Below are 24,169 nucleotides of genomic sequence, written 5' to 3' on the forward strand. Positions count from 1 at the left end.
TTGCCATAGCATGCCATTGATCATGACTTTGGTTCCTACATCTATGAGTATCACTAAATGGGGACAGGTCCAACAATGTTAATGACATGATATCCACCAAACATTTGTGGTCAGGTTTCATCCCAACCCTTGGGGCAAGGCATGGCAAAGTTGCTCAATTGTAAGTTTTGAACTCTTGATGTTGCATTTCTTAACCATTTCGCCAATTGATGAGCTAGTGTTCCTTCGTAGTTAGCTTTGATTTCAGGGTAGTAGATCACACAACAATAAGACACTATAAATGATATTAATTAGAATTATGATTATGATAATAGCTGTTATACCGATGAAGTACAAGATTAGTATCATGATTATGAATTATGATAATAGTGCTAATCTTTAAATAATGGTTGTTATATTTATTAAGTATAAAATTAACGAAAAGCGATGAATGACTGCAAGAGCTTGCGCAGGAGAAGAAGAAGGATCGCAGATGAATTGAAGCAGTCTATCTGCTAGGATGGTGGCAGAAGAAAATCAGACCCAGTTGAGGGATTGCCCTGATTGATAGCCGACTGTAGAGATCTTCGATGACAGAGGACCGTCGGGCAAAGCAGGACCGATTGATTCACCGAAGAACATTGCTTTGTGAGAAGACTGGGGAAGGCAAAGCAAAGGTACCTCACACACAGAGAGGCAGAAAGAAGAAGAAGCTGAAGACTGGCGACAAGCTCCATAGGGGAGAGCAGGGTTGATGGATTCACCGAAAAACATTGCTTTCTGAGGGGAGAGTAGACAGGGGAAAGCAAAGCAAAGGGATCTCTCACACACACAGAGAAAGAGAGAGACAGAAATAAGAAGCGGCTGAAGATGCTCATAGGGCACAGCAGGGGTGATAGATTCACCTTAGAACATTGCTTTGTAAGGAGAGAATAGACAGCAAAGGGACCACACACACACACACACACACACACACACACACACACACACACACACACACACACACACACACACACACACACACACACACACACACAGACAGACGCACAGAAAGAAGAAGAAGAAGAAGAAGAAGAAGCTAAAGATGGGTAACAAGCTTGCTCGCACCACCCAAGTCTCTGCCTCGGAGTACTACCTCCATGACCTGCCCAGCACCTGCAACCTTGTCTTCAAGGAGCCCCTCGGTGGTGGCCGCTTCCTCAAATCTGTCCTCTGCATCCACGATGAGGGTCTCGTTCTTGTCAAGGTCTACTTCAAGCGCGGAGAATTTCCTGATCTCAAGGTATCAGTTCTTGTCCCTTCTGTATGGAGCTCTGCAAATGTGTGTGTGTCATAGTAACATGGGATGGCCATTTCCCAGATTCCCATCCCAGTTCCATCCTGTCCCCATACCGTCCCAATTCTGTCCCCATGTTCGAGCCCCCTCTCATGGTGATGGAGGATCGCAATTATTGTCCCCGTCCCCAAAACCTGACCCATGTGACTATGGGGTGTGTCTGTGTGTGCATGTGTGTGTGTGTGCATGTGTGTGTTTGGTGTTTTCCTTTACAGTATTGTGACAATCGTAGATGAATTGGTGATATGACCGCAAGTACTCGTTGATGAAATGCTGACATGTCTGCAAACACTTGTTGATGAGATGTTGACATGACTGCAGTCACTCATCTACAAAATATGTGTGGCTTTTACATTTTCTCGAAGAAGCAGGGCATACTTGCAGCCATTGGTTTAATTCGTTGAAGAATCAGGGGCATAGCTATAGCTTTTGTCTTCATGCCTATAAAGAAAGAGACTACATCCATGCAGAGTATTTGTATGTAAAATTTTTGATAGACTTTGTGATAAGAGAAAATCACGAATGTGATATAGGATGTGCTTTGATGGTCTGAAAACAACTAATTTGGTTGTCCTTACTTCACAAAAGATAGATATGAATCAATCATGGTGTTGTTATATGATGTGAAGATAAGCTAGTCTGCTATCAAGTCATTGATTTTGGATTATCAAATAGGGAACAATTTTTTGTGAATTTAAGAACCACGTTATGGGTATTGATTTCTAAAGGATGAAGATATTAAAAAAGAGATTCTAATATTGAATGACTTCAAGTGTCTTTAGGAACAAGCAATTTTATGGTGTAGGGATCAGACATGAATGATGTTGCAACCCTGTGTAATGTGAATATGAAGAGAACACAGGCAGAACATTGTGTAATATGAGCCACAAAGAGCTACTGATTTGTTTAACGTTTTCTTTCTTTCCTCACAATCCATTTGTATGGTTGTTGTGTCTTTATAGCTTATGGGGCATAATATGCTTTGTGAAGCATATTCATGCGTAATTTGAGAGAACTCACATTTCCTACAAGTGCTTATGGAGGATTCTATACTTCGTGAAGCATATTCTTGTGTAATCTAGGAGAACTCACATTTCCAAAAGGGAAGATTTTAGAAAGGATACAGGTCATGTTGCACAATATGGATCAAATGAGAACAACAGTAGAATGTGTAATAGGGTAAGAGGGCCAATAAAGTTGTGGCCCCTAGTAATGTGGTGATTTTTGTTCACTTGAGGGCTAGTGATAGTGAACTGTGGGTGATGAAGTGGTCAAGGCATGAGTTGTGTGGATGATTTCGGATTTCCATTGGGGGACAAAGGTTCAAAACCCACTTGGCTTATGGGCTTCAGCGGGCCTTTTTTATACTTGTCAATCACAATTTTTGCTTCTATCTTCACAATGTTGCATCGCAAGCATGCATATTTTTTTGCAGTATCCATATGGCCGAGCGAATGATTTGATGTATAAATTTGTAGGTCAAACACAAATTTTTGGAGGAATTTTAGGATTATGGGTAGGTGCCATGCTATGGGCCTCTTTACCCTAGTTCATACCCAAATAAATAGGCTATGATATGTGATACGGAGGCACAATTTTGTGTGTATTATACGTTATGAGGTTTAGTGATTGGATCAACAATAGAGGATTGGGAAGGGGGAAATCTCTATGATTGCCTTCATATATCCATATATGAAGCCTTGATCCTTTGTGTTTGTAGCTACTTTAAGATACCAACATTGCCTGATTTTTTCAAACCTATGTTGGATTATTGTTTTTGGTGATGACTATGCAACAATTATTTTAGTTTTGTAGTTTGTCCAGCTATGCATTTCTTTCAAGTTTCTGAACAATTTTAGTTCTTGCAGAGTCTTAATTGTTTCCAAGCAGTAAAACACTTTTTTAGACATTGTTGAGAGTTTGAAGGACCGTGTCAGGCAAAAGTGCCGCAATTTCAGCAACATACAGAGAGATTGGAATCATCTTTTTATGAGGCCATAGCTGAAATAGAAAGCCAAATTCAAAAGAGCATTCATATGCCATTTTTGCTGTCTTTTTAGCTGCTCTTTACAGCAAGAGATTCAATAGATTTTTGGTTCTCTTCATGTATCTACTTGTATGTGATACATATCATTGAAGAACCAAACACAGGCAGTACATATGACATCCCAACCATGAAGGACTGCAGAGAATCTCCCCAAAGTCTTAAGTTTCAGAACACAATGTGGATGGTGGACAAGATTTTCGAAGGGCCAAAGAGGAGGAAGTTCTCTTTTTGACATAAAAGCAAGGATGGAGGATTTTTAGGAGGAAAATCATCTGTGCAAAAATTAAAGAATCAAAACCAAAGTATAGGATGTTTCTGTTAGTAGAGGTGTGTCTTGTGTGGTCATCTCTTGCATGTGAGCCTTAGTTTGAGTTAGATAAGGACGTTTGGAGCTCTGATAGTCTTTGTCTGTTTGTCTCTCTCTCCATGACATTTTAGGTGGAGTTCTGATCTTGTGTATATACTAGCAGCCTGTTTTACCAACAATTGGGCAGGCATTTGTGCCACGCGGCAGGGCGGGTAGGTACTTCTGGCTGGGCAGTGCTGGATGGCTCTATTTTGGCCAGGCGGCTTTTTTTCAGAGTTGGACCTACACTTACTGCAGGTCGGCCAGTTTAATAGGCAAGCCCTATTTACTGCTGCTACTCCTCTCCATTTCATTGATCATTGTTGCCAGCCCTCCTCACCATTTTGTCATCATCCTCCTGCCCCATTGCCCTTGTTGTTGCCCCATGCTGCGTGTTGGGGCTGACAGAGTTCAGCCTTGTACCTTCAGTTTCAGTCAGTTTGTTCCTTCAATTCCATTGTGTTCCTTGTGTCTCCACCTTCTCCTCACTCTGTGGTGTTGTTCTTTTCTGTTGTGCATTCACAATTGCAGTTCAAAATAGATGGCTGAATATGAAAGAGGAGGAATGTGTAATCACCATGGCAAAAGGCGCACATGGCTCTCCATGGTCTTGATGAACCTAAGAAAAGGTAACCAAACCAAATCACAAATCAAAGAACAATTGATGATGCGTAGGCTAGTTAGAGGAAACAAAATTGGAAGATAGAAAATTCTTTAAAAGGTTGGGGAAAGATCAAAGAATGACTGGCCTTGATTGTTTTTGATAGTGAATCTAATTGTGATGTCATCTTTGTAAGAATTGCAAATGATGTATTTTGGCAAAGAGGTTGTTATGCATGTTGTGAATATTGTAGTTTCCCACATTGTTGTGATTGGAAAGTAGACAATTGATTGTGGGGGGATAATCGGACCATCTTGATATTTTAGTAGTTTATATAAAATGCAATAGTGAGTTTACAGGTATAACTTGGCTAAGAAAACATGTGAATTCAACGAGTAACTATAGTCCACCGTCTTGACTTTGAGATCATCCTTATCCTCAATGGAGAACTCTTGGAGCTCATGATGGAGCTTGATGCATTGGGTTCTCGATCTCTCACTACAGAGCAATTGAGAAGAAGACTCCAATGATCGAATGCCTAGGAGAAAGTGTTGTAATTGTTAGTAGACCTTAGAATGTAACCCTTGCATTAACTTGGCATTCACTCTAGCATTATAAGTGTTCCATTGATAGATATGCTCAAGGTGGGCAAGTGGAGGGTCCGATATACTCTCCAGATTGACAACTAGGGCCCAAAGACCAAGGGCTTAAGCACTTGTTACATGAGATTTGACGAAGTCGTCAAATTTGACCCATTAAAATGATTCTTATCACCAAAGGCATTCTTGGCCACGGCAATTGCAGTGTCAATGTTTGAGTGATGATAGGGAGGGTTGGGTTGGGGAATAGAGTACACTTGTGTATTGTGAGTGTGTAGAAACCTAGTCAGTAAGTGCATTTCTTTTCCTTAATTTCCTTTTGGTTTCACACTTATAGCCCCATAAAGGATGGGCATCCATATTCTGGGGCACTACCCAAGACTGTCCAATGCCTATAAATAGGGCACACACTTCATTCATTATGTAGCCATCAGATCACACTCTCTTCATCGGACTCTCGTCTTCTATCATTCTCCCCTTCATTCCTAAGCCTCTCCATTGCTGCCTACACCCTGACACAGATGACATTGCAGTCATCATGGTGCTGTTTGCAGTTCGTGCTCCGTTCCATCTCCTACAGGCTGTGTTTTTCAGGGCAGATCTGGCCACCCAGCTGCCATTCCAGTTTCAGGTTCTCCAGTTCACTCTGTCTATTGTTCTTTACTGCAGGGTCCCTTTCAGGTGAAAATCTTGGATCTTAGGGATCCCCTACATCTTCTTCCTCCACTTCTTCTTGCCTTGGTCGCTTGGTCAACATGGAGTCAACTCCTGAGATCGAGTACGGGCATATCCTTGTGGTTCTCGACACTACACAAAGTCCGACATTCCTCCTATGCATTGCATGTTTTCATCATCTTTGTACTGGGGCGCTTGGGCAAGTGAACAATTTCCCTACGAGGGACACTGTGTTGGCACTTGTTGCATGAGCATTCTTCAGCATGTAGCATTGCATCTCTACCTCACTTTTCTCTTGTTTCCCTTTTTGGGCCTGAGAGGGGGTATTGAGAAACCCTTCACCCTTCACCCGCACTTTGCGTTTTTGCGTTTCTGTGTTTTGTGTTTAGGGTTTGCAGCCCCAAAAAGGGGCGCCATCCTAGACTGACTGTGCCTATTTATAGGCCACTCTCTCATTCATTCCTCACGGTTGATTCATTCAGTCCATCACTTCTTCTCTCCAGCCTCTCCACTATCCTCACACCTCTTCAGGAGGACATTGCGGTTCATGGTTCGTAGCTGTCTTCATCATCTTCCTTGTGCTACGGCACCCTTGTTCCGTTGTATCACATTCACTCCATGATTCAAAACTTCATCGTTCCATTCATCAAAGTTTCTTCTCTCTTCTCTTCTCTTCTCCATGTTTGTCGAGTTTACTCCGTATTCCTCCCTGCAAGTCCTATTGTCTCGCTGGTACGTCATCTTTTGACACCATCTTGCGGCTGCCACTTCTTAGGAACTCCCTCAATCTCTACATCACGGAGTGTGTCACATGCCCAACAAGGAGGAGGCTAATACTCCTGTTGCCACTTTGCCTTTGCCGAAGTCTTTGGAACATCCACCATGCTGTCTCAACGGGTGAATCCAACGGTGAAGCAATCTTCTCCTCCACTGCTGGTGGAGCCTCAAGAGGCATAGGCTCCAAAGGCATTGGCTCAAGTGCCCCATTGTCACATGGATCTCCAAGTATGGGATGTTCAATATCCCTTGTATAGCTAGAAACTCTACGAATCAAACATCTTGACTTGTGTATCTCTCTCGTGAAAGGGGATCATAAAGCTTGTATCTCTAGGACTACGAGCTATAACCCATGAACACTTGTCTTTGGAAGTCAATTCAAACTTGTCCCTTTGTTTCTTCGGGATGCGACATAAGCATTGCACCCAAACACCTTGAAATATGAGACATTCGGCTTTTGACCAAAATAACCTCAAAAGGTGGCATACCAACCAGGGCTGATCTAGGTGGCTGATTAAGGATGTGGATGGCAGTGGCCATTGCTTTGGCCCATAGATACTAAGGTGTCTATTGATACTCCATCATAGTCTGTGCCATCTCGATCATACTGCCTTTCTTTTGCTTCAATATGCTATTCTCCTAAGGTGTGTTCGTGTTGGCAAACTCTTGGTGAATGCCACGATTTGCAAAACTTGGCTAGCTTGTTGGAGACAAGCACCCCTTGTTTGTTGGATGTCCTCTGAGAGGTAATCACTTTCCTTGTGTTCTAAGCCTAGATTTGTAATTGTTGAAGCTTATTGACATGCTTCCGCATGGAAGCGGACTTGGGTGGGTTCAGCGCCCGCATTTGTACCTCCAAAGACACGTGTTTCACAACGGTCATATGATTGTACAATTGGTCTAATTCCAGCCATATCTCCTGAGCAATAGTCAAATGCTCGATGTGCGCTATAATGGGTGGAGTGCACGAGAGAGAGCAAGGAGCGGATCTGGGCATTCAATTTATCCCAATGTGCATGTACCATGATCGACTCAGCTCTCTCATCAATAGAAAGCTCGAAGGCATCACAAGCTATAGGACAATCTATCGTCTTGGTCATCATGAGCTCCGCCAAATCATAGGACTCTAGGATGGCAAGTATCATTACCTACCAAATGTGGTCATTCTTTCTGCTAAGCTTTTGATCGGAAGGAAGAACCAGTAACACGGGGACCTTATGGTCCATAAAAACTTGAAACTCCATGTCAATCTTGGAAGGCATTGTTACTTGAATAACCTACACAAAAACAAGGGCAGCCCCATTTGACTCCAAAAACGCAGCCTACTAGGGCTTGCTCTACTTGTCCCAAACTTGTTTCAACCGCCAGAGGCAATGAAAACCCAAACTTTACTCCAAAAGGCTGAAAACACAGCCTTTTCTCCTTCATGAAGAGCAAAAACCCGCAAAAAACTTCTTCGCTCCTTTCCTATGCTTCACCTGTTTGCCTTAGCCTTGTGTCAATGTGCAATCCTTTTGTTCGCCCTTGAATGCTGAAAACACAAGCTTTTGTACCGCTGAATCTCCCGTTCATGTCTAACCATGATCAATCTGCCCTTCAATGCTGCTATGATACCACGTCAGAGTGCAACGAATGTGGAAGCATATGACCAGACTAAAAGAAAATGGACACAAGAGAAGTAGAGAGAAAAGAGATAGTAGAACAGAGAAATCTGCAATGGATGAATGCTAAAATGAAGAAGGCAGATTGGTACATGGGCTGTCGGATATATCTTTGTGAGCCGATCTCTCTCTCCATCTGAAAACCAAGTGAGAAACGACTAGGGCAGGCCAGCCTATAAGTAGGCTGAAAAAATAGGAAAATCTGATCAGGTCGGCTGTTAAAAACTGGCCGAGTGCTGCATAAATGAAGTCTCTGAATAAAATAATCACATAAATGTTGTGTAAAAAAAAATGGATTGCCATGTGGCATCCTACATGGCATGTTTGGCCCCGCCCGACGACTTGGATATGTTGGAGAGGACTTGGAGACTGCATAGAACTGTCTGAACTGAAAATAGGAAATGCGTACCTGTGCATGAGAGTACTAACTATACAACATTGAATTGCCAATGCCTGTCCAGGGGATGAATAAATCCCTAATAGAAGAAGGAGAAATCCAAGGCCAAGCCCAAGAGTACTAACCATACAATAGTAAACTGCCAATGCCTGTCCAAGGGATGATTAAATTTCTAACAAAAGAAGGAGAAATCTAAGGCCAAGCCCAAGAAAGAGAAACATGAGAGTTCTTTAGGCTTTGACATAGATTCAGAGAAGCCTAGATGCCACATTGTGGGAAGGGGGCACATCTTGAGGAGAAATGTCAGAAGAAGTACCGTCACCTTCCTCTAAGAGCGAAGGATGGAGCTAAAACATTTTACCCTTTCTCTACCTCTACATCAATTGTTACTTATGAATTTGTGTTCCTTCATATCCATGTGTGCCTTCTTTAGGGGATGCCTCGTCTTCTGAGAGGCCTTGGCTTATTGACAACGGTGCTTCGAGTCATATGACTCTAGGAGGAGATTTTCTATAGGATCTTTGTCCATTTGAGGGTCTTGTCATTATTGGTGACATTTGTTCGGTGCCTATCAGTGATGTTGGCACTTTGCCGTTATTTTGAGCCCCGTTTCGGAAGTCCTACATGTTTTAGACTTGGGGCTTTCCACTCCTCTTAGTTTATGGCCTTAGACTTGATACTCGGGTTTTTTCCATCGAGTAGGCCATCTTTTTGAGGATTCTTCTTCCAAACCTATTTTAGTGACAAGTTGGCAGGAGAGTAGGCTTTACAGGCTCCATTCCCCTTCTCTTATGTAGGGCCCTTTGAGGTAGTTGTCTATTGCTGCACGTGTTCTTGCTTGTGCACCATCTATTCCATAGGTTCCATCCCATCCTCCACCTACTCTCATGGTTCCCTCATACTTCCCATCCCTTTAGAGAGGGATGATATTGGTGATGCGATTGTTGACTCCTTGGCCCCTATTGTTTTAGAGGGGGATTCCTAGGATTTTGAGGAGCTTCTTCACTGGGAGTCTATATCAACAAACTTCATCGGTATTGGCACTCTTCCTATCACCCTTGGATTCACATATTTTTTGGCCTTCAACCGCATCTAGGATTTAAGATTGGATGTTAGTAGTCATATTTGTCATCCATTGTCATCTTGTGCTTGTGAGCCTCAGTCCAAGTCAAATGGGGACATTAGGAGCTCTGACATTCCATCTATCATGTGTTTTGACGCAGGAGGCAGCTCTTTCTAGAGCATGCATTTCTTTTTTAGTTGATTTAGTTGTGTTCACACCATGCATGCAGCCAATTCTCAACCGTTGCAATGGTTAGCAATCAGTATGTGTGCGTTAGGAGCAAGGCGGCCTATTTTCCTCAAGGCGACAACATTGTGTGCATTATTTGGGGCTGGTCAGCCAGTTTTTAACTAGCCAACTGCAATTTCTGAGGCCTAGGCTGCTAGTTGGCCAGTTTTAGGGCATTTTGGCTATATATAGCCAGCCCTCCATTTGGGGTATATCATTCCTTCTTCCTCTTGCAGGTGCACACTCTGACTTGGCCATTCTTCTTCGGCATTTGTGAGGGATGTTGGCTGCACACTCTGTCTCTATCACCGTCTCTAATGCTATCATCATTTTCCAGCTTGATACAGTGCCCTCACTGACGCTTTGGGCTGCATGCAAGGATTGATCAATCTACCATTGTGTTCAATATTCATTTCAGATTTAGCGCAGATTTCTCGTCTTCTTGTTGTCTTCTCTCTTCTCCTTCTCTCTTTGTGTGCGTGTTCCTCTTCCATTGCACTCTCTCACAATATCTAGGGCCTTGAGATATCAGTTGGTGCCAAAGGCAAAAGTTGTAACAAGTTATACTTGATAGGTACTAGGCGGTACTTGGTGTTAGAATTGGGGCTAGAATTAGCTATAAATGTCAGTGGTGAGAGTAGGGAATTAGCACTAATTAATTAAATAATGGCAGTTCTGAGGCTAATGAGTGCTCATGATTACTTGGGTGATAAATTGGCCTAGCCAATTTAATTGTTGGCTAGTTAGATTATTTTTTTGAGTCATACATAATTATTAAATTAAAATTTAAAATTAATAATTTGAAAATCAATTTAATAAGGTTAGTTGGATAATACTCGAAATTGGATTTGGAAGGCTGCCACCAGCAAAACTTGCCCGTGCAAGTGAAGAAAGGCTGATGGGAGGTTGGGAGAGAGGGGGAGAGTCCATCGGGGTGTGTGGAATAGTAGGAGGAGAGGTTGTGCAGCCATCGCCAGCAAGAGGAGACATTCAAGAGGAGGAAAATCAGCCCAGGCAGCAAGTGACAGTTTGTAGAGGCTCCCAACAGGTAGATGACAGGAGCCAAGAAGGAGGCAACAACGTTTTGGGACTCCTTGACTGTTAACTACAGCTACTGGGGCTGTCAAGGCAGGGAAGCAGCAGATTTCACCTTTACCACATGAAGAAAATCAGGGTTTTCTCTCTCCTCAACATCCTTTCTCATCCCCTAACCTATTCTCATTCCTCCTCGGCAATTTCCGGTAGATTCAGCCATTGGAGGTGGATATTTTGATGAAACTCTGCTGTAAGCCCTAATTTACAGTAGAAATCAGGGTTTGACAGCCCTCTCGGGAAGCATGCTTAGAAAAAAAGGCCTAGGAACTCGAATTTTTGTCACTGGAATCAGAAATTTCGGGAGATTTAAGGAGCCAGTTGGGGATGAATTTGTCCCCCAAGGAGCAATGGAGGGTAGGAACCCCCTCTCAACCATGGATGTCAATGTCCAAGGAGGAAGAGGAACTTGATGTCGGTCTTTGTGTGGTGCCAAGAACCATGATGAAGAATGAAGAAAAAGCGCTCTAGTTGGAGGAGCTAGGGAGACGCTATTGCAGTGCAAAGGCTAGATACAATTGGGAAGTGATGCTAATGTTGAATACAAAGAAGACAATGCCAAAATGTGAATGTACCATGTGGAGAAAGCAACCCCCTTTCAAATTGTGGATGTTGATGCTGAAGGAGGAGTTGATGTTGACTATGGTGCTGAGAACATAGATGGAAAAAGGTCATCAAGTGAAAGCACCTCCACTAGAAGATCTACCTTTAGTTGTTGTGCAAAGGTGTTGATTGAGGGGGACTATCTATAAGCCAATTTCCCATGGGTGTCAACTAGGTCGTGTGGGCATCAAGAGTAGGAGGAGGTATGGAAGCAAGTTTTTAAGCAGGGGACTGACCCATCATCCATTCCTCCCCCACAACACACACACACACACACAAAAAAGAAAAGAAAAGAAAAGAAAAAAAACCCCCTCCACTGCCTTGGCTGCTTAGGGGGAGTAGCCATGTGCTTGACGTTGGATGGGCGTGGGGAGTTCTACAAGGGTGTTACCTTGGCCTTGGAACGACACTCTTCATCCACATGACTTGGTGATTGGCAGTTAGTGCAATATCTATCCCTTTTAAGCATATTCTCCTAGGCTGATCTAATATTTTTCATTCTGTCAAAAGAAGTGGAGTGACCTTTTTTAGGACTTGGCTTCCCTTCTTGAGAGTTCTTGCCGCCTTCAGATTTCCCCTTAATAGAAGTGGAAACCAAAGGCCACTTTGGAGATGGTAAGCAGAGAAGAGGTGGTCTTCTTGGAAACTTGCTCATGCAGTTGAGTGTAACACAAGAGGTGACATTTCCACTCAGAATGTTGGCAATCGAGGAAGCAAAGTAATTTGCTGCATAAAATGGAAGTAGATAGGTGGCAGTTGTTCAGAAATAAAGTGATAAGGGAGCCATGTGGGTTGCAGAAAAGTGAGTGGGCAGGCTGGACAGACCAGGACAGAACTGGAAAATCCCAATGTCTCCATTTGATGTGCCTAGGGTGAACATTGCTGACATATGCAAAGGAGTGACGGCCAAAGACTGTGTTTGAGCTCTGAATGTCCTTGCCAGACTCTGGTGGAGGTTCACAACCAAGAGATGGACGTAGAGCAAGATACATAAAGACACGTTGGCTTCCTTTGAGTGGATCCATCATGTACCATTCAACATTCTTTTCATTATATCTTTTTGTGAACCGCATGTAGCTTCAAGGCTTTTGTCTAGTTTGGGGTATCTTGTCATATCATTTGAAACCTTTGTATTTACCTTACATTTTAAAAGTCTTTTTGAGTTTTCATCCACATTCATATGGCTTGTTAGCCCTTCTTTCTTCACACTATAGATTGTTTCTTTAGCATTTTTCTTCAGATTATTTTGTTGCATTTTTGCATTTGGCATGAGTGGAGGTTTCCGCCCTGGTAGACCTCCCCCTTTTTGTGGGTGCTCTTCTACTGGGCACGTGCTCATGTGCACCTATATATGCATGCACAGGCATATAGTAGTGAGTCACACACAGACATAGACATATACTTACTTTTTGGCTGTACATATCATATTGAATGTGCCCAAAGGCTGTATGGTTATACAAAGGCTTTAGGCTGCCATTAAAAGACATGGGTTTTGACCATTAGAGAAGTCTAATAATCGAGTTTGTGGAAGAAAGCTTTGAGATGGAGCTCCACTTTAGCTTTTTTTTTTGGCTTGTCACTTTGAGTAGTATACTTTCATCATCTGCTTTATATGTGCCTTTCAGCAGTAGGCATTCATTGTCGACTTGCTGTAGAGTGTTTATTGTCTTTCTAGTCATATTCCTGCATGTCTTAGAGGCACTTACTGTCTCCTATCTGGCCTTATGTCTTACCCTTTTATTATGGCATTAGTTCCATCAGCACATGCTCTTAAATGTCTCACTTATCTTTTACAGTTGTCACGTTCACAATGTCAGGCACATGGCACGGTCAGATTTGATCTGGTCACTTCTATTAAGGGTCCAACAACAGTGAAAATCTTTCAAAAGAAATACCTGCCTGCTTTTGGCAGGCTTAAACCTTTTCATTTGAGCAGATACATGGAGTTCTAATTTACTTGGTGGTGGTCACAGGATCATGAAAAGAGGCTTTATAAAATTCGTGAGCAGCTGAGAAAGATTGAGCATTCACATATCTGGCCTTTTCAAGTGAGGATCACTTTTTGAGTTGCAAGTTTTATCTTTGATATTACTGGTGCTTCACTGTGGGTGTCATTAGTCTAAAGAAATGTTATGTTTGGAACAGTACTGGCTGGAGACTGATAAAGCTGCATATCTTCTTCGTCAATATTTTTTTGGTAATTTACATGACCGGATAAGCACCCGCCCATTCCTGAGCATGATTGAGAAGAAATGGCTTGCGTTTCAGGTAGTCCTTACTCCTCCCAATCTTGGGGTGGGAAACTGTAAGAAAAACTTCATGGGGTGACTCGAAGTTTTTTTGCTAGCTTTTCAGATGCATTTGCCGATTTGAGCTGTGTAATTGCGCAGCTGCTGCTTGCCGTGAAGCAAAGTCATGAACGTGGAGTTTGCCATGGTAACTATCATTCAATGCTTTTCGAAGCCATGGCTTCTAAATTTCCCACCAAACATCATTTCCATGGCTAATTTGTGCTTTATTGCTGCAGGAGATATTAAGTGTGAGAATGTGCTTGTAACATCATGGAATTGGCTCTACCTAGCGGACTTTGCTTCTTTCAAACCAACTTTCTTGCCTGTGGATAATCCTTCGGACTTTTCATTCTTTTTTGACACAGGAGGAAGAAGGCGCTGTTATCTTGCCCCAGAGGTTAGCCTTTCTTATCTTTGGCTAGTTGCAATTTGATGAGCAATGTTGAGACATGTGCTTCGTGTTTTGGTGTATATATGCATTTATTTATTGTTGTTGGATCAGAGGTTCTTTGAGCCTGGCGGAGATGTGGACAACATTACAGATGGTCCTCTGAAACCAGCCATGGATATATTCTCTGTTGGGTATGTGATAGCTGAGCCTAAAGATGTGTTGATCTGGTTGCTATTGAGACTAAAGTAGTGTTTGTGTAATCTGTGATTGTGGATCTTTTAAAGTTTTTCAATGTAACACACATGATTTTCTCATTCTACACCTTGTTGGTTAGTTGTGTTATCGCAGAACTTTTCCTGGAAGGTCAAGCACTATTTAACTTATCAAAGCTGCTTGCCTATCGCAGAGGACAGTATGACCCATGCCCTTCACTGCAGAAGGTCTGTTACAGATACCTGTTACAACAATGCTTTATGAAACTTGGCAAAGGATGTCCATAATTTTCAAGCTCTTTGACTATGTTCTTTTTTTAATAGGTACTTGATGTTGGGATACGAGAGATGATTCTTCACATGATTCAGCTAGATCCTGCCTCTCGCCTCACAGCTGAACAGTATATGCAAACTTGGGGCTCTCAAGTTTTCCCAGTTTATTTCTCTCCTCTCCTTCACAGTTTCTTCTCATGCCTGCTTCCACTGGACATTGATACAAGGGTAAGGTGCCTTTTGCAAAAGCAGAATCATGTTCTAGAGAGTACTTCTGTACATATTTGAGCTTAGTGTTTGCACATCACTTACAGGTGGCAGTCACTCAGAGTGCTTTTACGGAAATTTGCAAGCAGATGCTAGAAAGTTCCTCAACCTGCTTTAAGAGCCAAGGGGACAGTGGAGCAGACACGAGTGAAATCATTCTACAGGAGGGGAAAGGCAAGACTCCAGAGCTAGAGTCTTCACAGAACCAAATTTTATCAACTGGGGCAAACAAAAATAAAAGTGATCCTATGACCGATCAAAATTTTAAAACATATCTGCCAAGTTCATCAAACCATGAGCTTATACAGGACATTAACACCCTTCTGGAAGGTGGACAAATTGGAAACAAGTTTAGTGTTAGCAATGATTCTCATATCTCACCTGATAAAGATGAAACAAGTTTGGCATTGCTCAGCCCAAGTAGTACTCAACTGGGTGGTCTGTCTCAAAGCATCTCTGAAGCGGCAGTCTCTCCAGAACGTGTTGGAATGAAAATTGGAAATACAGGGTTTCTAACCAGAAAATCAAGTCCTGTTTTTGAAGGTCCATATTTGATGGACAACGTGTATACCACGCATTTGAACTTTGTACCTACACACCGTGTAAAAGCTGCAGCAGTTGCCATGGCAAAGGCATCATCACGGCAAGGGGAATTGGCTGTAGGGAAGGTGATAAATGCTTGATTTGTTTATTTTGGGAGAGAGCTTGACATGAGCATTTGGTAAAGAGGCATTATTCATGCATGTGTGCATTGAAATTTGAAGGCTGTGGTTTTTAAAGTTCTTCAGGAGTTGGGACTGGTCTTGCACATGTGGGAAACACATTCAAGTCATGCTTATTCCTGTCTAAAAAGTTTGCAGAGTCATTGCATTGTTACTTGTTGGCACCTGGACAGATCCCTTATTAGCCATGCATATGCGTGTACAACATGGACAACATGCAATATGCCAATCATTTCCATCTTTCTTTTGTCTATAGTTTTATAGTTACCACTATATGGTTGTCCCTCCCTTCTGATTTTGACAGTTCCACGCTTGATATATGGTCCCAAATTTTTGGACACTTTTGTGGTGCTGACCTCTGTGCATGTACATTGACCTTGGCAATTCCACCCTTGATATATTTTCCCAAAATTTAAGGACATTTTTTGTGGTGTTGACCTCCATGCGTGTACATTGACTTAGTCAAAACCTTGGTTTGACACACAACGAGGAGAGGGAGGGACACAATCGAGAGAGAGAGAGAGAGAGAGAGAGAGAGAGAGAGAGAGGGGGGGGGGGGGGGAGGAGACTGGAGATGTATGTACACGAGAGAGAGAGAGAGAGAGAGAGAGAGAGAGAGAGAGAGAGAGAGAGAGAGAGAGAGATTTCACAGTTGCTTTTACTTGTCCCACTTGCAGGGTGGTTTGCCTAATGAAGAAACTCCTACATCTGATGATTTGGGATCTGGGACCCATATGTTGAAGTGTGAAGGAATGGTTTTGATAGCTTCATTACTTTGTGCAAGTGTTCGCAGTGTCAAGCTTCCTCAAGCAAGAAGGGGAGCTGTCCAGCTGCTTTATAAAGCTTGTTTATACATAGATGACGATGCTCGCTTGCAACACGTTCTTCCATATGTTGTGGCTTTGCTTTCTGATCCAGCTGCAATTGTGCGTTGTGCTGCTCTTCAAACTGTGTGTAACATCTTGTTTTTGGTGCAAAACTTCCCTCCCAGTGATGCGAAGATATTTCCAGAATATATCCTACCTCTTCTCTCCATGCTTCCTGATGATCCAGAAGAAAGCGTGCGCATATGCTACGCCGACAATGTCCATAAAATAGCAGAGACAGCATGCCGTTTCTTAGAGTGCTCTCAATACATGACTGAACTAGGAGTATTGGATAAATCTGTGCAGTCTTTACGGGGGCCTATGACCGTCAGGATGGCTGGTTTGAGTTTGCAACATAAAAATAGCAGGTATGAATCAGAGCTGTCTCAACTTCGGGAAACAATAGCTCGTGTCATACAGGAGTTGGTTATGGGACAAAAACAAACTCCCACAATAAGAAGAGCCTTTCTACATCATATTGCAAAATTGTGTGATTTTTTTGGCCAAAAGCAGTGCAACGATATTCTGTTGCCAATGCTTCCAGCATTCCTCAATGACAGGGATGAACAATTACGGGCTGTCTTTTTCGAACAAATTGTACATGTTTGTCTGTATGTGGGACAGACTAGTGTTGAGGCTTATCTTCTTCCATACATTGAACAGGCCTTGAGCAACTTGGAAGAAACTGTGATAGTGAATGCATTGGAGTGTTTGGCAGCTTTATGTGTGAACAAATTGCTGAGAAAAAGAGTTTTGCTTGGGGCAGTAGAACGTTCTGCCCCTCTCCTATGCCATCCTAGCCAATGGGTGAGGAAGTCTGCAATAACATTTGTAACCTCAGCGGGTGCGAACCTAGAGCTTGTAGATTCACATGCATTTTTGCTCCCCATTTTGTCACCATTTCTCAGGAGGGAACCTGTCTCTTTATGTTTGGAATCTGCATTGTCAAGTTGCCTTAAGCCACCAATGTCACGGGAGGTTTTCAATCGTGTGCTTAGTGATGCTATGCTTTCACAGTCTCCAATAGAGTTTGAATCTGTGGATGTGGCAGCAAAAACCAAAGCTGTGCAGCAACCGGCATTAGATGTGATTCGGTCCAAAACTTCAAATGATCCAAGAAAAGAGAAAGAGGGCAGCACCATGACAGCAAAAAATTCAAGGGCGTCTGCTGCAAAGCGTCCTCCTTTCCTAAGTCCTGTTTTTCAAGGTGAGCGTCCACCATTCACAGAAGCTGATGATGGAGAAAAAATGAAGGCTATGGAAAGCTATATCCGCAGTCTTTCTAGTACAATGCAGAGCCGTATGCATAATTGGGAGATGGAAAACTCAGAGAAGCTACAGAGCTCGATTATTGGAATGAATGCAGGTGTTGGAGCAGGATACTATTCTAATTATGATGGTTCATCAGAGGGAATTCTTTTTCATTATTCTGTAGCCTTGACCGAGAAGCGAGGTGAGAATCAAAGTCCACTGTCTCATAATGAGGATTGGAGTAGGATATTTACAACACGTCATGGATCACAACCATTTCACATGACAACCCTAACTGAAACATCTAGTAGTCTGCCCTTTCCGTCTCCTCAGTGGGTCGAAGGTCATTCACCATCATCCACTGTCCTTGACTCTCGCAGGCAGGTTGGAATGTCAGGATCATCTTCCTTGAAACTTATGGGTGGCTCAGCATATGCGGCTAGTGTCATTGGACCTCGGCGAGTTTTTGAAGTTATAAGGGATGCTAATTCTAAAGAAAGTGAACTTGGAGGCTTGGCGAGAGCTGGTATAACCAGAGCTAGAGACATTAATGATGGTGGTGTCCAAGGATTTGTGCCTTTGACTGAATCAGGGTTGGGGGCATCACAGTCAACAGATACAGGAGGACAAGCATTCTCACCGTCAATGCCCGAGAGCCAGTGGCGCCCTCGTGGTATCCTGATTGCCCATTTGCAGGAGCATCAACGTGCTGTGAATGAAGTTGCTGTGTCACTTGACAATAGCTTCTTTGTTAGTGTTTCAGATGATAGCACAGTCAAAGTTTGGGACAGCAAAAGGCTAGAAAGCAATATTTCTTTCAGATCACGGCTTACACACTCCTTACAAGGAGAAAGGGCACTTCGTACAACTATGATTGGTACTGGACCTCAGTTTGCTGTAGCATCAAGTACTGGTGTAGTGCATATTTTCTGTGTGGACTATGCTGCCAGATCAGGTGGGGGTGTGGAAAGATATTCTGGCTTAACAGAGGTTAGAAAATTAGAAACTCATGAGGGAGCGGTGCTGTCAATGCAGAGTTATATCTCTGATGGGTCAACCATGCTACTTTATACTACACAGCGCAATAACATTTATCTATATGATATAAGAGCACAGAATAATGCGTGTTGCTTGAAGGCAAAGCCTTCCCAGGGTTACATCACCAGCACGGCAGTCGGTTCTTGCCGTAATTGGCTAATAACAGCAACATCAAGGGGTGTGCTTACGCTCTGGGACCTGAGATTCCAAATCCCAGTCAACAGCTGGCAGCATCCTTCAAACTGCTCAGTGGAGAGCATGTGTCCTTTGATGTTTCAGTCAGATTCTACATCAGTAATATCTTCTCGGCCATTTGTATATGTTGCTGCAGGACGTGATGAGGTTGCCCTTTGGAATGCTGAAGATGGGAGCTGTCAGCAGGTATGCCATCCTGGATTTACTTCTAATCAGCACAATTTGAACTTAATCTCACTGTTCTAAAGGTCTTGATAAAAAGCAGGTCCTTCGATATGCATTTGAGACTCCAGATTCTGAATTGCCTGAAGCTCCTGCTGCTTTGGCTCGTCCCAAGCCTGTAGCTTCTGCCGAATCAAAACGCATGGAGGGATCAAAGAGGAGTGATTACAAATTGGAAGAGTTGAATGAACCATCCCCACGCCTTCCAGGTGCTCGTGCTCTGTTGCCTCTGTCTGGTGGTTCTGGCGTTCTAATTGGAGGCACTGATTGCAAAGTCCGCTTGTGGGATCGATTAAGGTATGTTCATAATGGGGCTTTGAGACTAGAAAAGAATTTAGGAGATTGTTTTAAGAAATGAGCTTAAGCTAGAAACTATAATGTGAGAACTTTTTGAAGGGATAATGGTAGTGAGCAGTGTCTTTGATAGAATTAATTCTTTGGGTATGAAATTCTACAGGCCTGATAGAAGTTACTGTGTATGTGGACCTACTGTGAAAGCCTCAAATGTGCTGGAGACATGTAAATTTGATGCCAGGGTGGTGGCAGGTGTGCAAGTTGTTCAGGTATTTGCCTTTCATGACTGGAAATGTGTATGTGATGACTGGGCATCGGGTTACTTAAATTTGCTGGATTTAATTTTTAGTTGATAAATCATTTGCTTAACTTTGACTATCATTAGTTGGAACTGCTTGGCTTGATCAAAGATGCTGCTTATGGCGTAAAGCCAAGCAAGACCTTTAGATATTAGCAGTTGTGATCTTCGTTTCTTCAAAAAAGTAGTCGTCATTTTTGGACGGGTTAGAACTTCACACTTGGAAGTTATCATTTGGTTACTGTTATGAATGTTGATTCTTGAATCTTTGCAGGAGAGAAACTGTTAGTTGAACCTCGGAACTTATGACTGCTAGTAGATGTAGTTGGGCAAGTCCACATAAATATTGGTTTATCATCAAATAATCCTATTAGGTTTAGTATAGTGGTAGTTGTATCACAAACAGTAGACTCTGAACATCTCAGAACCTTTTGCAACAGCCCACAGCAGTTCTACATAACCTGGATTGTCCCTCTCGTTCTGCAGTTTTTCCGATTCAACCTTTGGTGTTTAGCAGACTTCTGGACCATAAAAATCAGTAGCACCTCTTTATGTGTAGATTTAGCAAACCACACAAAATGGATTTAAAATGTTTTCAATGCACATTTTGTTGACTTGTCCAATTACAGTTACCCCTTTTTCTCTGCAAGTATAATTAATCAATCAAGAATGCAAACGTCACCTCTGAAAGTAGGTGTTTGTGGCCATTACTTGTCACTTAGAACAATGATTGAACCTATATATTTGCTTGTTTGTTCAGGAGATTTCCAATCACTCTCAGGGGATCCAAAGTGCAGCCAGGCGATGTTTTGCAGCAGCTGCTACAGACACAGTGGGCTGCCATCGTGATTCGGTGCTATCCTTGGCTTCTGCCCAGACTAATCAGCGGCTTCTCATTTCCAGCTGTCGTGATGGGTCAATAAAAGTATGGAGATAAACTCGTGGCAACTTAGTCCTAAGATATTGCAGTACATAACACAGCACCTGGTGCTGTATGGACAGGGTCCAAGAAGAACTATTCTTTTTGTACATTCTAGGTGTCAAGTTTATGGACTTCAGTGTAAATATCTTGGCTTCAGTGCCTGCCATAATAGGCCGTGGAAGCATTGGGACCAGGATCAAAGTAGGAGAATCCATATCAAAGGATGCATGGAGGGGTCAGAGTGCAATGTTTCAGGTCTCCAAAAGTTGTATTCTGTCCCCAATAGCTCTTATCACACTCAAAGATGTATGCTTGGTGATTCTGTAAGTAATTGTGAATACAACACCCATACTTTAGGGTTGTAGGCTGTGGCGGTCCTGCTGTTCTTTTTGGGATTCTCTATATCCGTAGACTAGTCATCTGTTCTTCCTGGAGGTACAGCTAGTATTTATGTAAATTATATGTACCCTTCGTCTATACATCCGTGACAGATCAGACTTGCCATTTGCTATGTCTGAGTTCACGTGCTTTAGTTGTTCTGTTGCTCAAAGGTTTGTGTTGACACTATTTTCAATATTTATGCCTCCAATCTAAAACATGGTGGCATCTTGTTTAAATTCATGACTAAGATTGGTAACTCTGCAACTCATCCAATGGTTGTAGGATTGAAGCCTTGCAACAAGTGACATTGGATTTATGCACTTTTGGGATCCTTGGTGCATAAGGCAATTCTGTCCAATCATAGTTTTCTGTCTCCATAATGAATGTTGTGCCGATCCATCAAGCTTGAAAATTGCCCTGCAAACTTTAATCGTATCATTTATAGAAGCTCAGATGCTTCTGCTTGGTAACATGATGGACAAAATCTTACTGTAGGCACATCCTGCATTCACCCAAGTATAATCTCCAATAATGAGAGCAACTGTACTTGAGAGAACACTTGTTCAAGTAATGTTCCTCATAGGAGACATTGGATTTATTTCATCTTGTCAGAGGTCCATGAACATGTTAACTTACTACATCCATAGATCATTCTTTGGGCCTTGCAAGTTCGCACATGAATGTATTGTGCATGAATGTCATGTTAGTTGGAAGTCCAGGAAAAGCGTTTCTGGTTTCCTCTGTAGAAGCTCAAAGATGCTTCTGCTTGATAACGTGATGGACAGGGTCTTACTTCTCCGGGCACAACCCGCATTCACCCGAGTGTGTGTAATCAGAGCTTAACTGTGCTTGTGAGATGAACTGTCTTAAGTAATGTTCCACATAGAAGAGATTGGATTCATTTCTTTGCATTAGGACTACATAGACATGTTCTCAACACATCCATTGTTTGTCTTGTAAGTCCAAATATCCATATCTATTAGTCTAGCATCGGTTGACAGGCATTTACATTGTGTAACCGACATTTGATTTAGTCATGTTCGCTACTTATATTGGCAACACCCCAACCCTTGCCAACAACATTCCTGTAATTGTTTGGGACTTGCTCTGTCATTATTCCAAATAACTTATGTTGTTGTGAGGCAAATTATTTGTATTAATGAGTATATGGTCCACCTATAAATACTTCTGCATGCTCATGGTGCTATAAGAGGCTGCAATGTTTCTCCATTTTTGGAAAACAAGTATGCTTATTCATTACAATGGGCATGCTGTCTAAACGTGGTATATGAAATGATGTGATTGAACAATTGATGCTTCACATAGGCTTGCTGTGTAATGAAGGAAGGGTATAAGTAAAATGGACAACTTTTTATGTGATTGAATAATTGATGCTTCACATAGGCTTGCTGTGTAATCAAGGAAGAGTACAAGTAAACTGGACAACTTTTTATGTGTGTACAGATGCTCTACGTACCCACATTTACACTCTGTGTATGCATGCACGTGAATATTTGTTCAATCTACAGTTAAAAAAAAAAAGAATCAGTATGGTGGCTATGTTTGAAACGTGAAGATAAGAGAGTTTGCTTTTGGGGGCTATCAATGAGATGACAAGTGTCTTTTTGATGTTATTGTTTAAATGAATGTGCTATACATGAAGCCCCATTATTTACTAGCAACCATACTTATACTAGTGGTTAATCGTGCCTTTGATAAATCAATATGAAGTCCGACCGTCCAATACAAGATGCTGTCTACTGCACTTCCTTTCTATGTTGCCACTTCTTTTCCCTCCCCAAATTACATTCCAATACTTCAGGCTTGGGTTCATTCTTTGGATCCATGGGTTCTCTCTAGATATAAAAAATATTATAGATGTGTCTCATTCTTGCCCATTTTATCTTGTTTGCCAATGAGTGCACATTTCTTATTCATCTAAAAAATTTCTATGCCTTTTTAAGCTTATGCAATAGGATTTCTGTTCCTTATACATAAGTTATCTTGTGAAAAGCTTTCAACATTAACCTATAACATTATTTATGTGATTATTTTTATCAAATCTCGTCATAATTGTGTAGGGGCTACACATGCAAGCTATGTACATAGCTCCACATTGAACTTGACATGGTGGAAACAAATCCCTAATTAAGGGGTATCCAAAATGAAACCTAGTTGGTTGAAAATTTCCCTTGAAATTTACAAGCTAAGAGTTTACAACAATAGCTCCCTTGATAATCCAAATTTACTTGTTAACAAAACCACAATTAGTTGTACTTCAATTTAAAAATGTGTTGTAGCATGTGGATAAGCATCTATTTTTGCACACCTCGAAAGCCAATTGAATGCAAGAGAGCCTCATCTTCATGGGCTGAGCTTGAATGCATGGAAGGATTAAAAAATCAACTTGTAAATCTTAAAGATGGGGGGTTGTTAATTCAAGCATCCTTGACATATTGCAAGCTCCTCTTTACTTTTTAGAGTATTGATCACAAGTTATTCCACCTTATTGAGAGGATGCTTGATGCCTTTGAGTTGGAACCGATAATAAAGAAGTGGCGTGGCTAAGATATTGTGGAATATACAAGATAGAGGTGATTGAGCGAATGGTGACCTAACAACGCTGAGATAGGTGCAAAAGTGGAAGTGAGCATCTTGGTCACAAACACTCTTAGTTGATCCTAGCCTTTCTTTTCAAGGCTAAATTTTGGGTGATTTAGTTAGAACTCATGAAGACTTGTACAAATGCTTGTGTGAATCATGGGTATCTCATTGGATTACCCTTAAACCTATAAGTGTTGGCCTAGGCAATAACTAGTGCATATTTGGGTGCCCTTTTGTTAGTGGATGCTAATAAACATTTTGGGTGGCGGTGCCCCTTCACGTAATTTCAGTGGTTGCTAGACTTGTAGGCTTATAGTTAGGCAATTTTTCCTTGCAATCATTCAAGCGTTCTGCTCGTTTTTTTGGCAAGTGTACTCCAAAATGATGCAAACCTATGACACACCTACTTCTTTGAGATAGTTGAAGTATACCATACTTCTGTAAGCCACCCACTTACTTTTCCACAAAGCCACCATCTTTGGGTATGCAATTGAGGATAAAACTATGTGGGGGCAAGGAAGGTTATGGAAATGGTGGG

At 42.0% G+C, this 24,169-nt stretch overlaps 1 protein-coding gene across 3 annotated transcripts; it reads left to right on the forward strand.

Annotated features, from left to right (window-relative positions):
• Positions 1-430: 430 nt before the first annotated feature.
• VPS15 (protein kinase family protein / WD-40 repeat family protein) lies at positions 431-21,263 on the forward strand. 3 transcript variants are annotated; one of them, XM_087663594.1, is made up of 14 exons: positions 1,145-1,261; positions 4,240-4,337; positions 13,378-13,452; positions 13,550-13,672; positions 13,760-13,840; positions 13,932-14,092; positions 14,198-14,277; positions 14,421-14,526; positions 14,623-14,799; positions 14,886-15,506; positions 16,238-19,096; positions 19,176-19,429; positions 19,590-19,695; positions 20,485-21,263. In XM_087663594.1, the coding sequence occupies exons 4-14, from the start codon at positions 13,657-13,659 to the stop codon at positions 20,659-20,661; spliced, it is 4,638 nt and encodes a 1,545-aa protein (XP_087519720.1). In that variant the 5' UTR covers positions 1,145-1,261; positions 4,240-4,337; positions 13,378-13,452; positions 13,550-13,656; the 3' UTR covers positions 20,662-21,263. The 3 variants fall into 3 exon arrangements, with proteins under 3 accessions (XP_087519718.1, XP_087519719.1, XP_087519720.1); XM_087663592.1 differs by lacking the exon at positions 4,240-4,337 and having other exon boundaries at positions 431-1,261; positions 13,795-13,840; XM_087663593.1 differs by lacking the exon at positions 4,240-4,337 and having other exon boundaries at positions 431-1,261; positions 13,795-13,840; positions 20,488-21,263.
• Positions 21,264-24,169: the final 2,906 nt, after the last annotated feature.

Source organism: Lygodium microphyllum, chromosome 23, assembly GCF_053477565.2.
Source record: "Lygodium microphyllum isolate KBCC chromosome 23, Lygodium_microphyllum_v1.1.10, whole genome shotgun sequence".
Classification (NCBI taxonomy): Eukaryota; Viridiplantae; Streptophyta; class Polypodiopsida; order Schizaeales; family Lygodiaceae; genus Lygodium; species Lygodium microphyllum.

What these genes read in the sequence shown, in the direction of transcription:
- VPS15 (XM_087663592.1), top strand. Translation starts at nt 1,064, where the DNA reads ATGGGTAACAAGCTTGCTCGCACCACCCAAGTCTCTGCCTCGGAGTAC. An exon ending in TGAACGTGGAGTTTGCCATG is followed by an intron (nt 13,841 to 13,931) that starts GTAACTATCATT and finishes TTATTGCTGCAG; the next exon opens with GAGATATTAAGTGTGAGAAT. An exon ending in CAGGTGTGCAAGTTGTTCAG is followed by an intron (nt 19,696 to 20,484) that starts GTATTTGCCTTT and finishes TTGTTTGTTCAG; the next exon opens with GAGATTTCCAATCACTCTCA.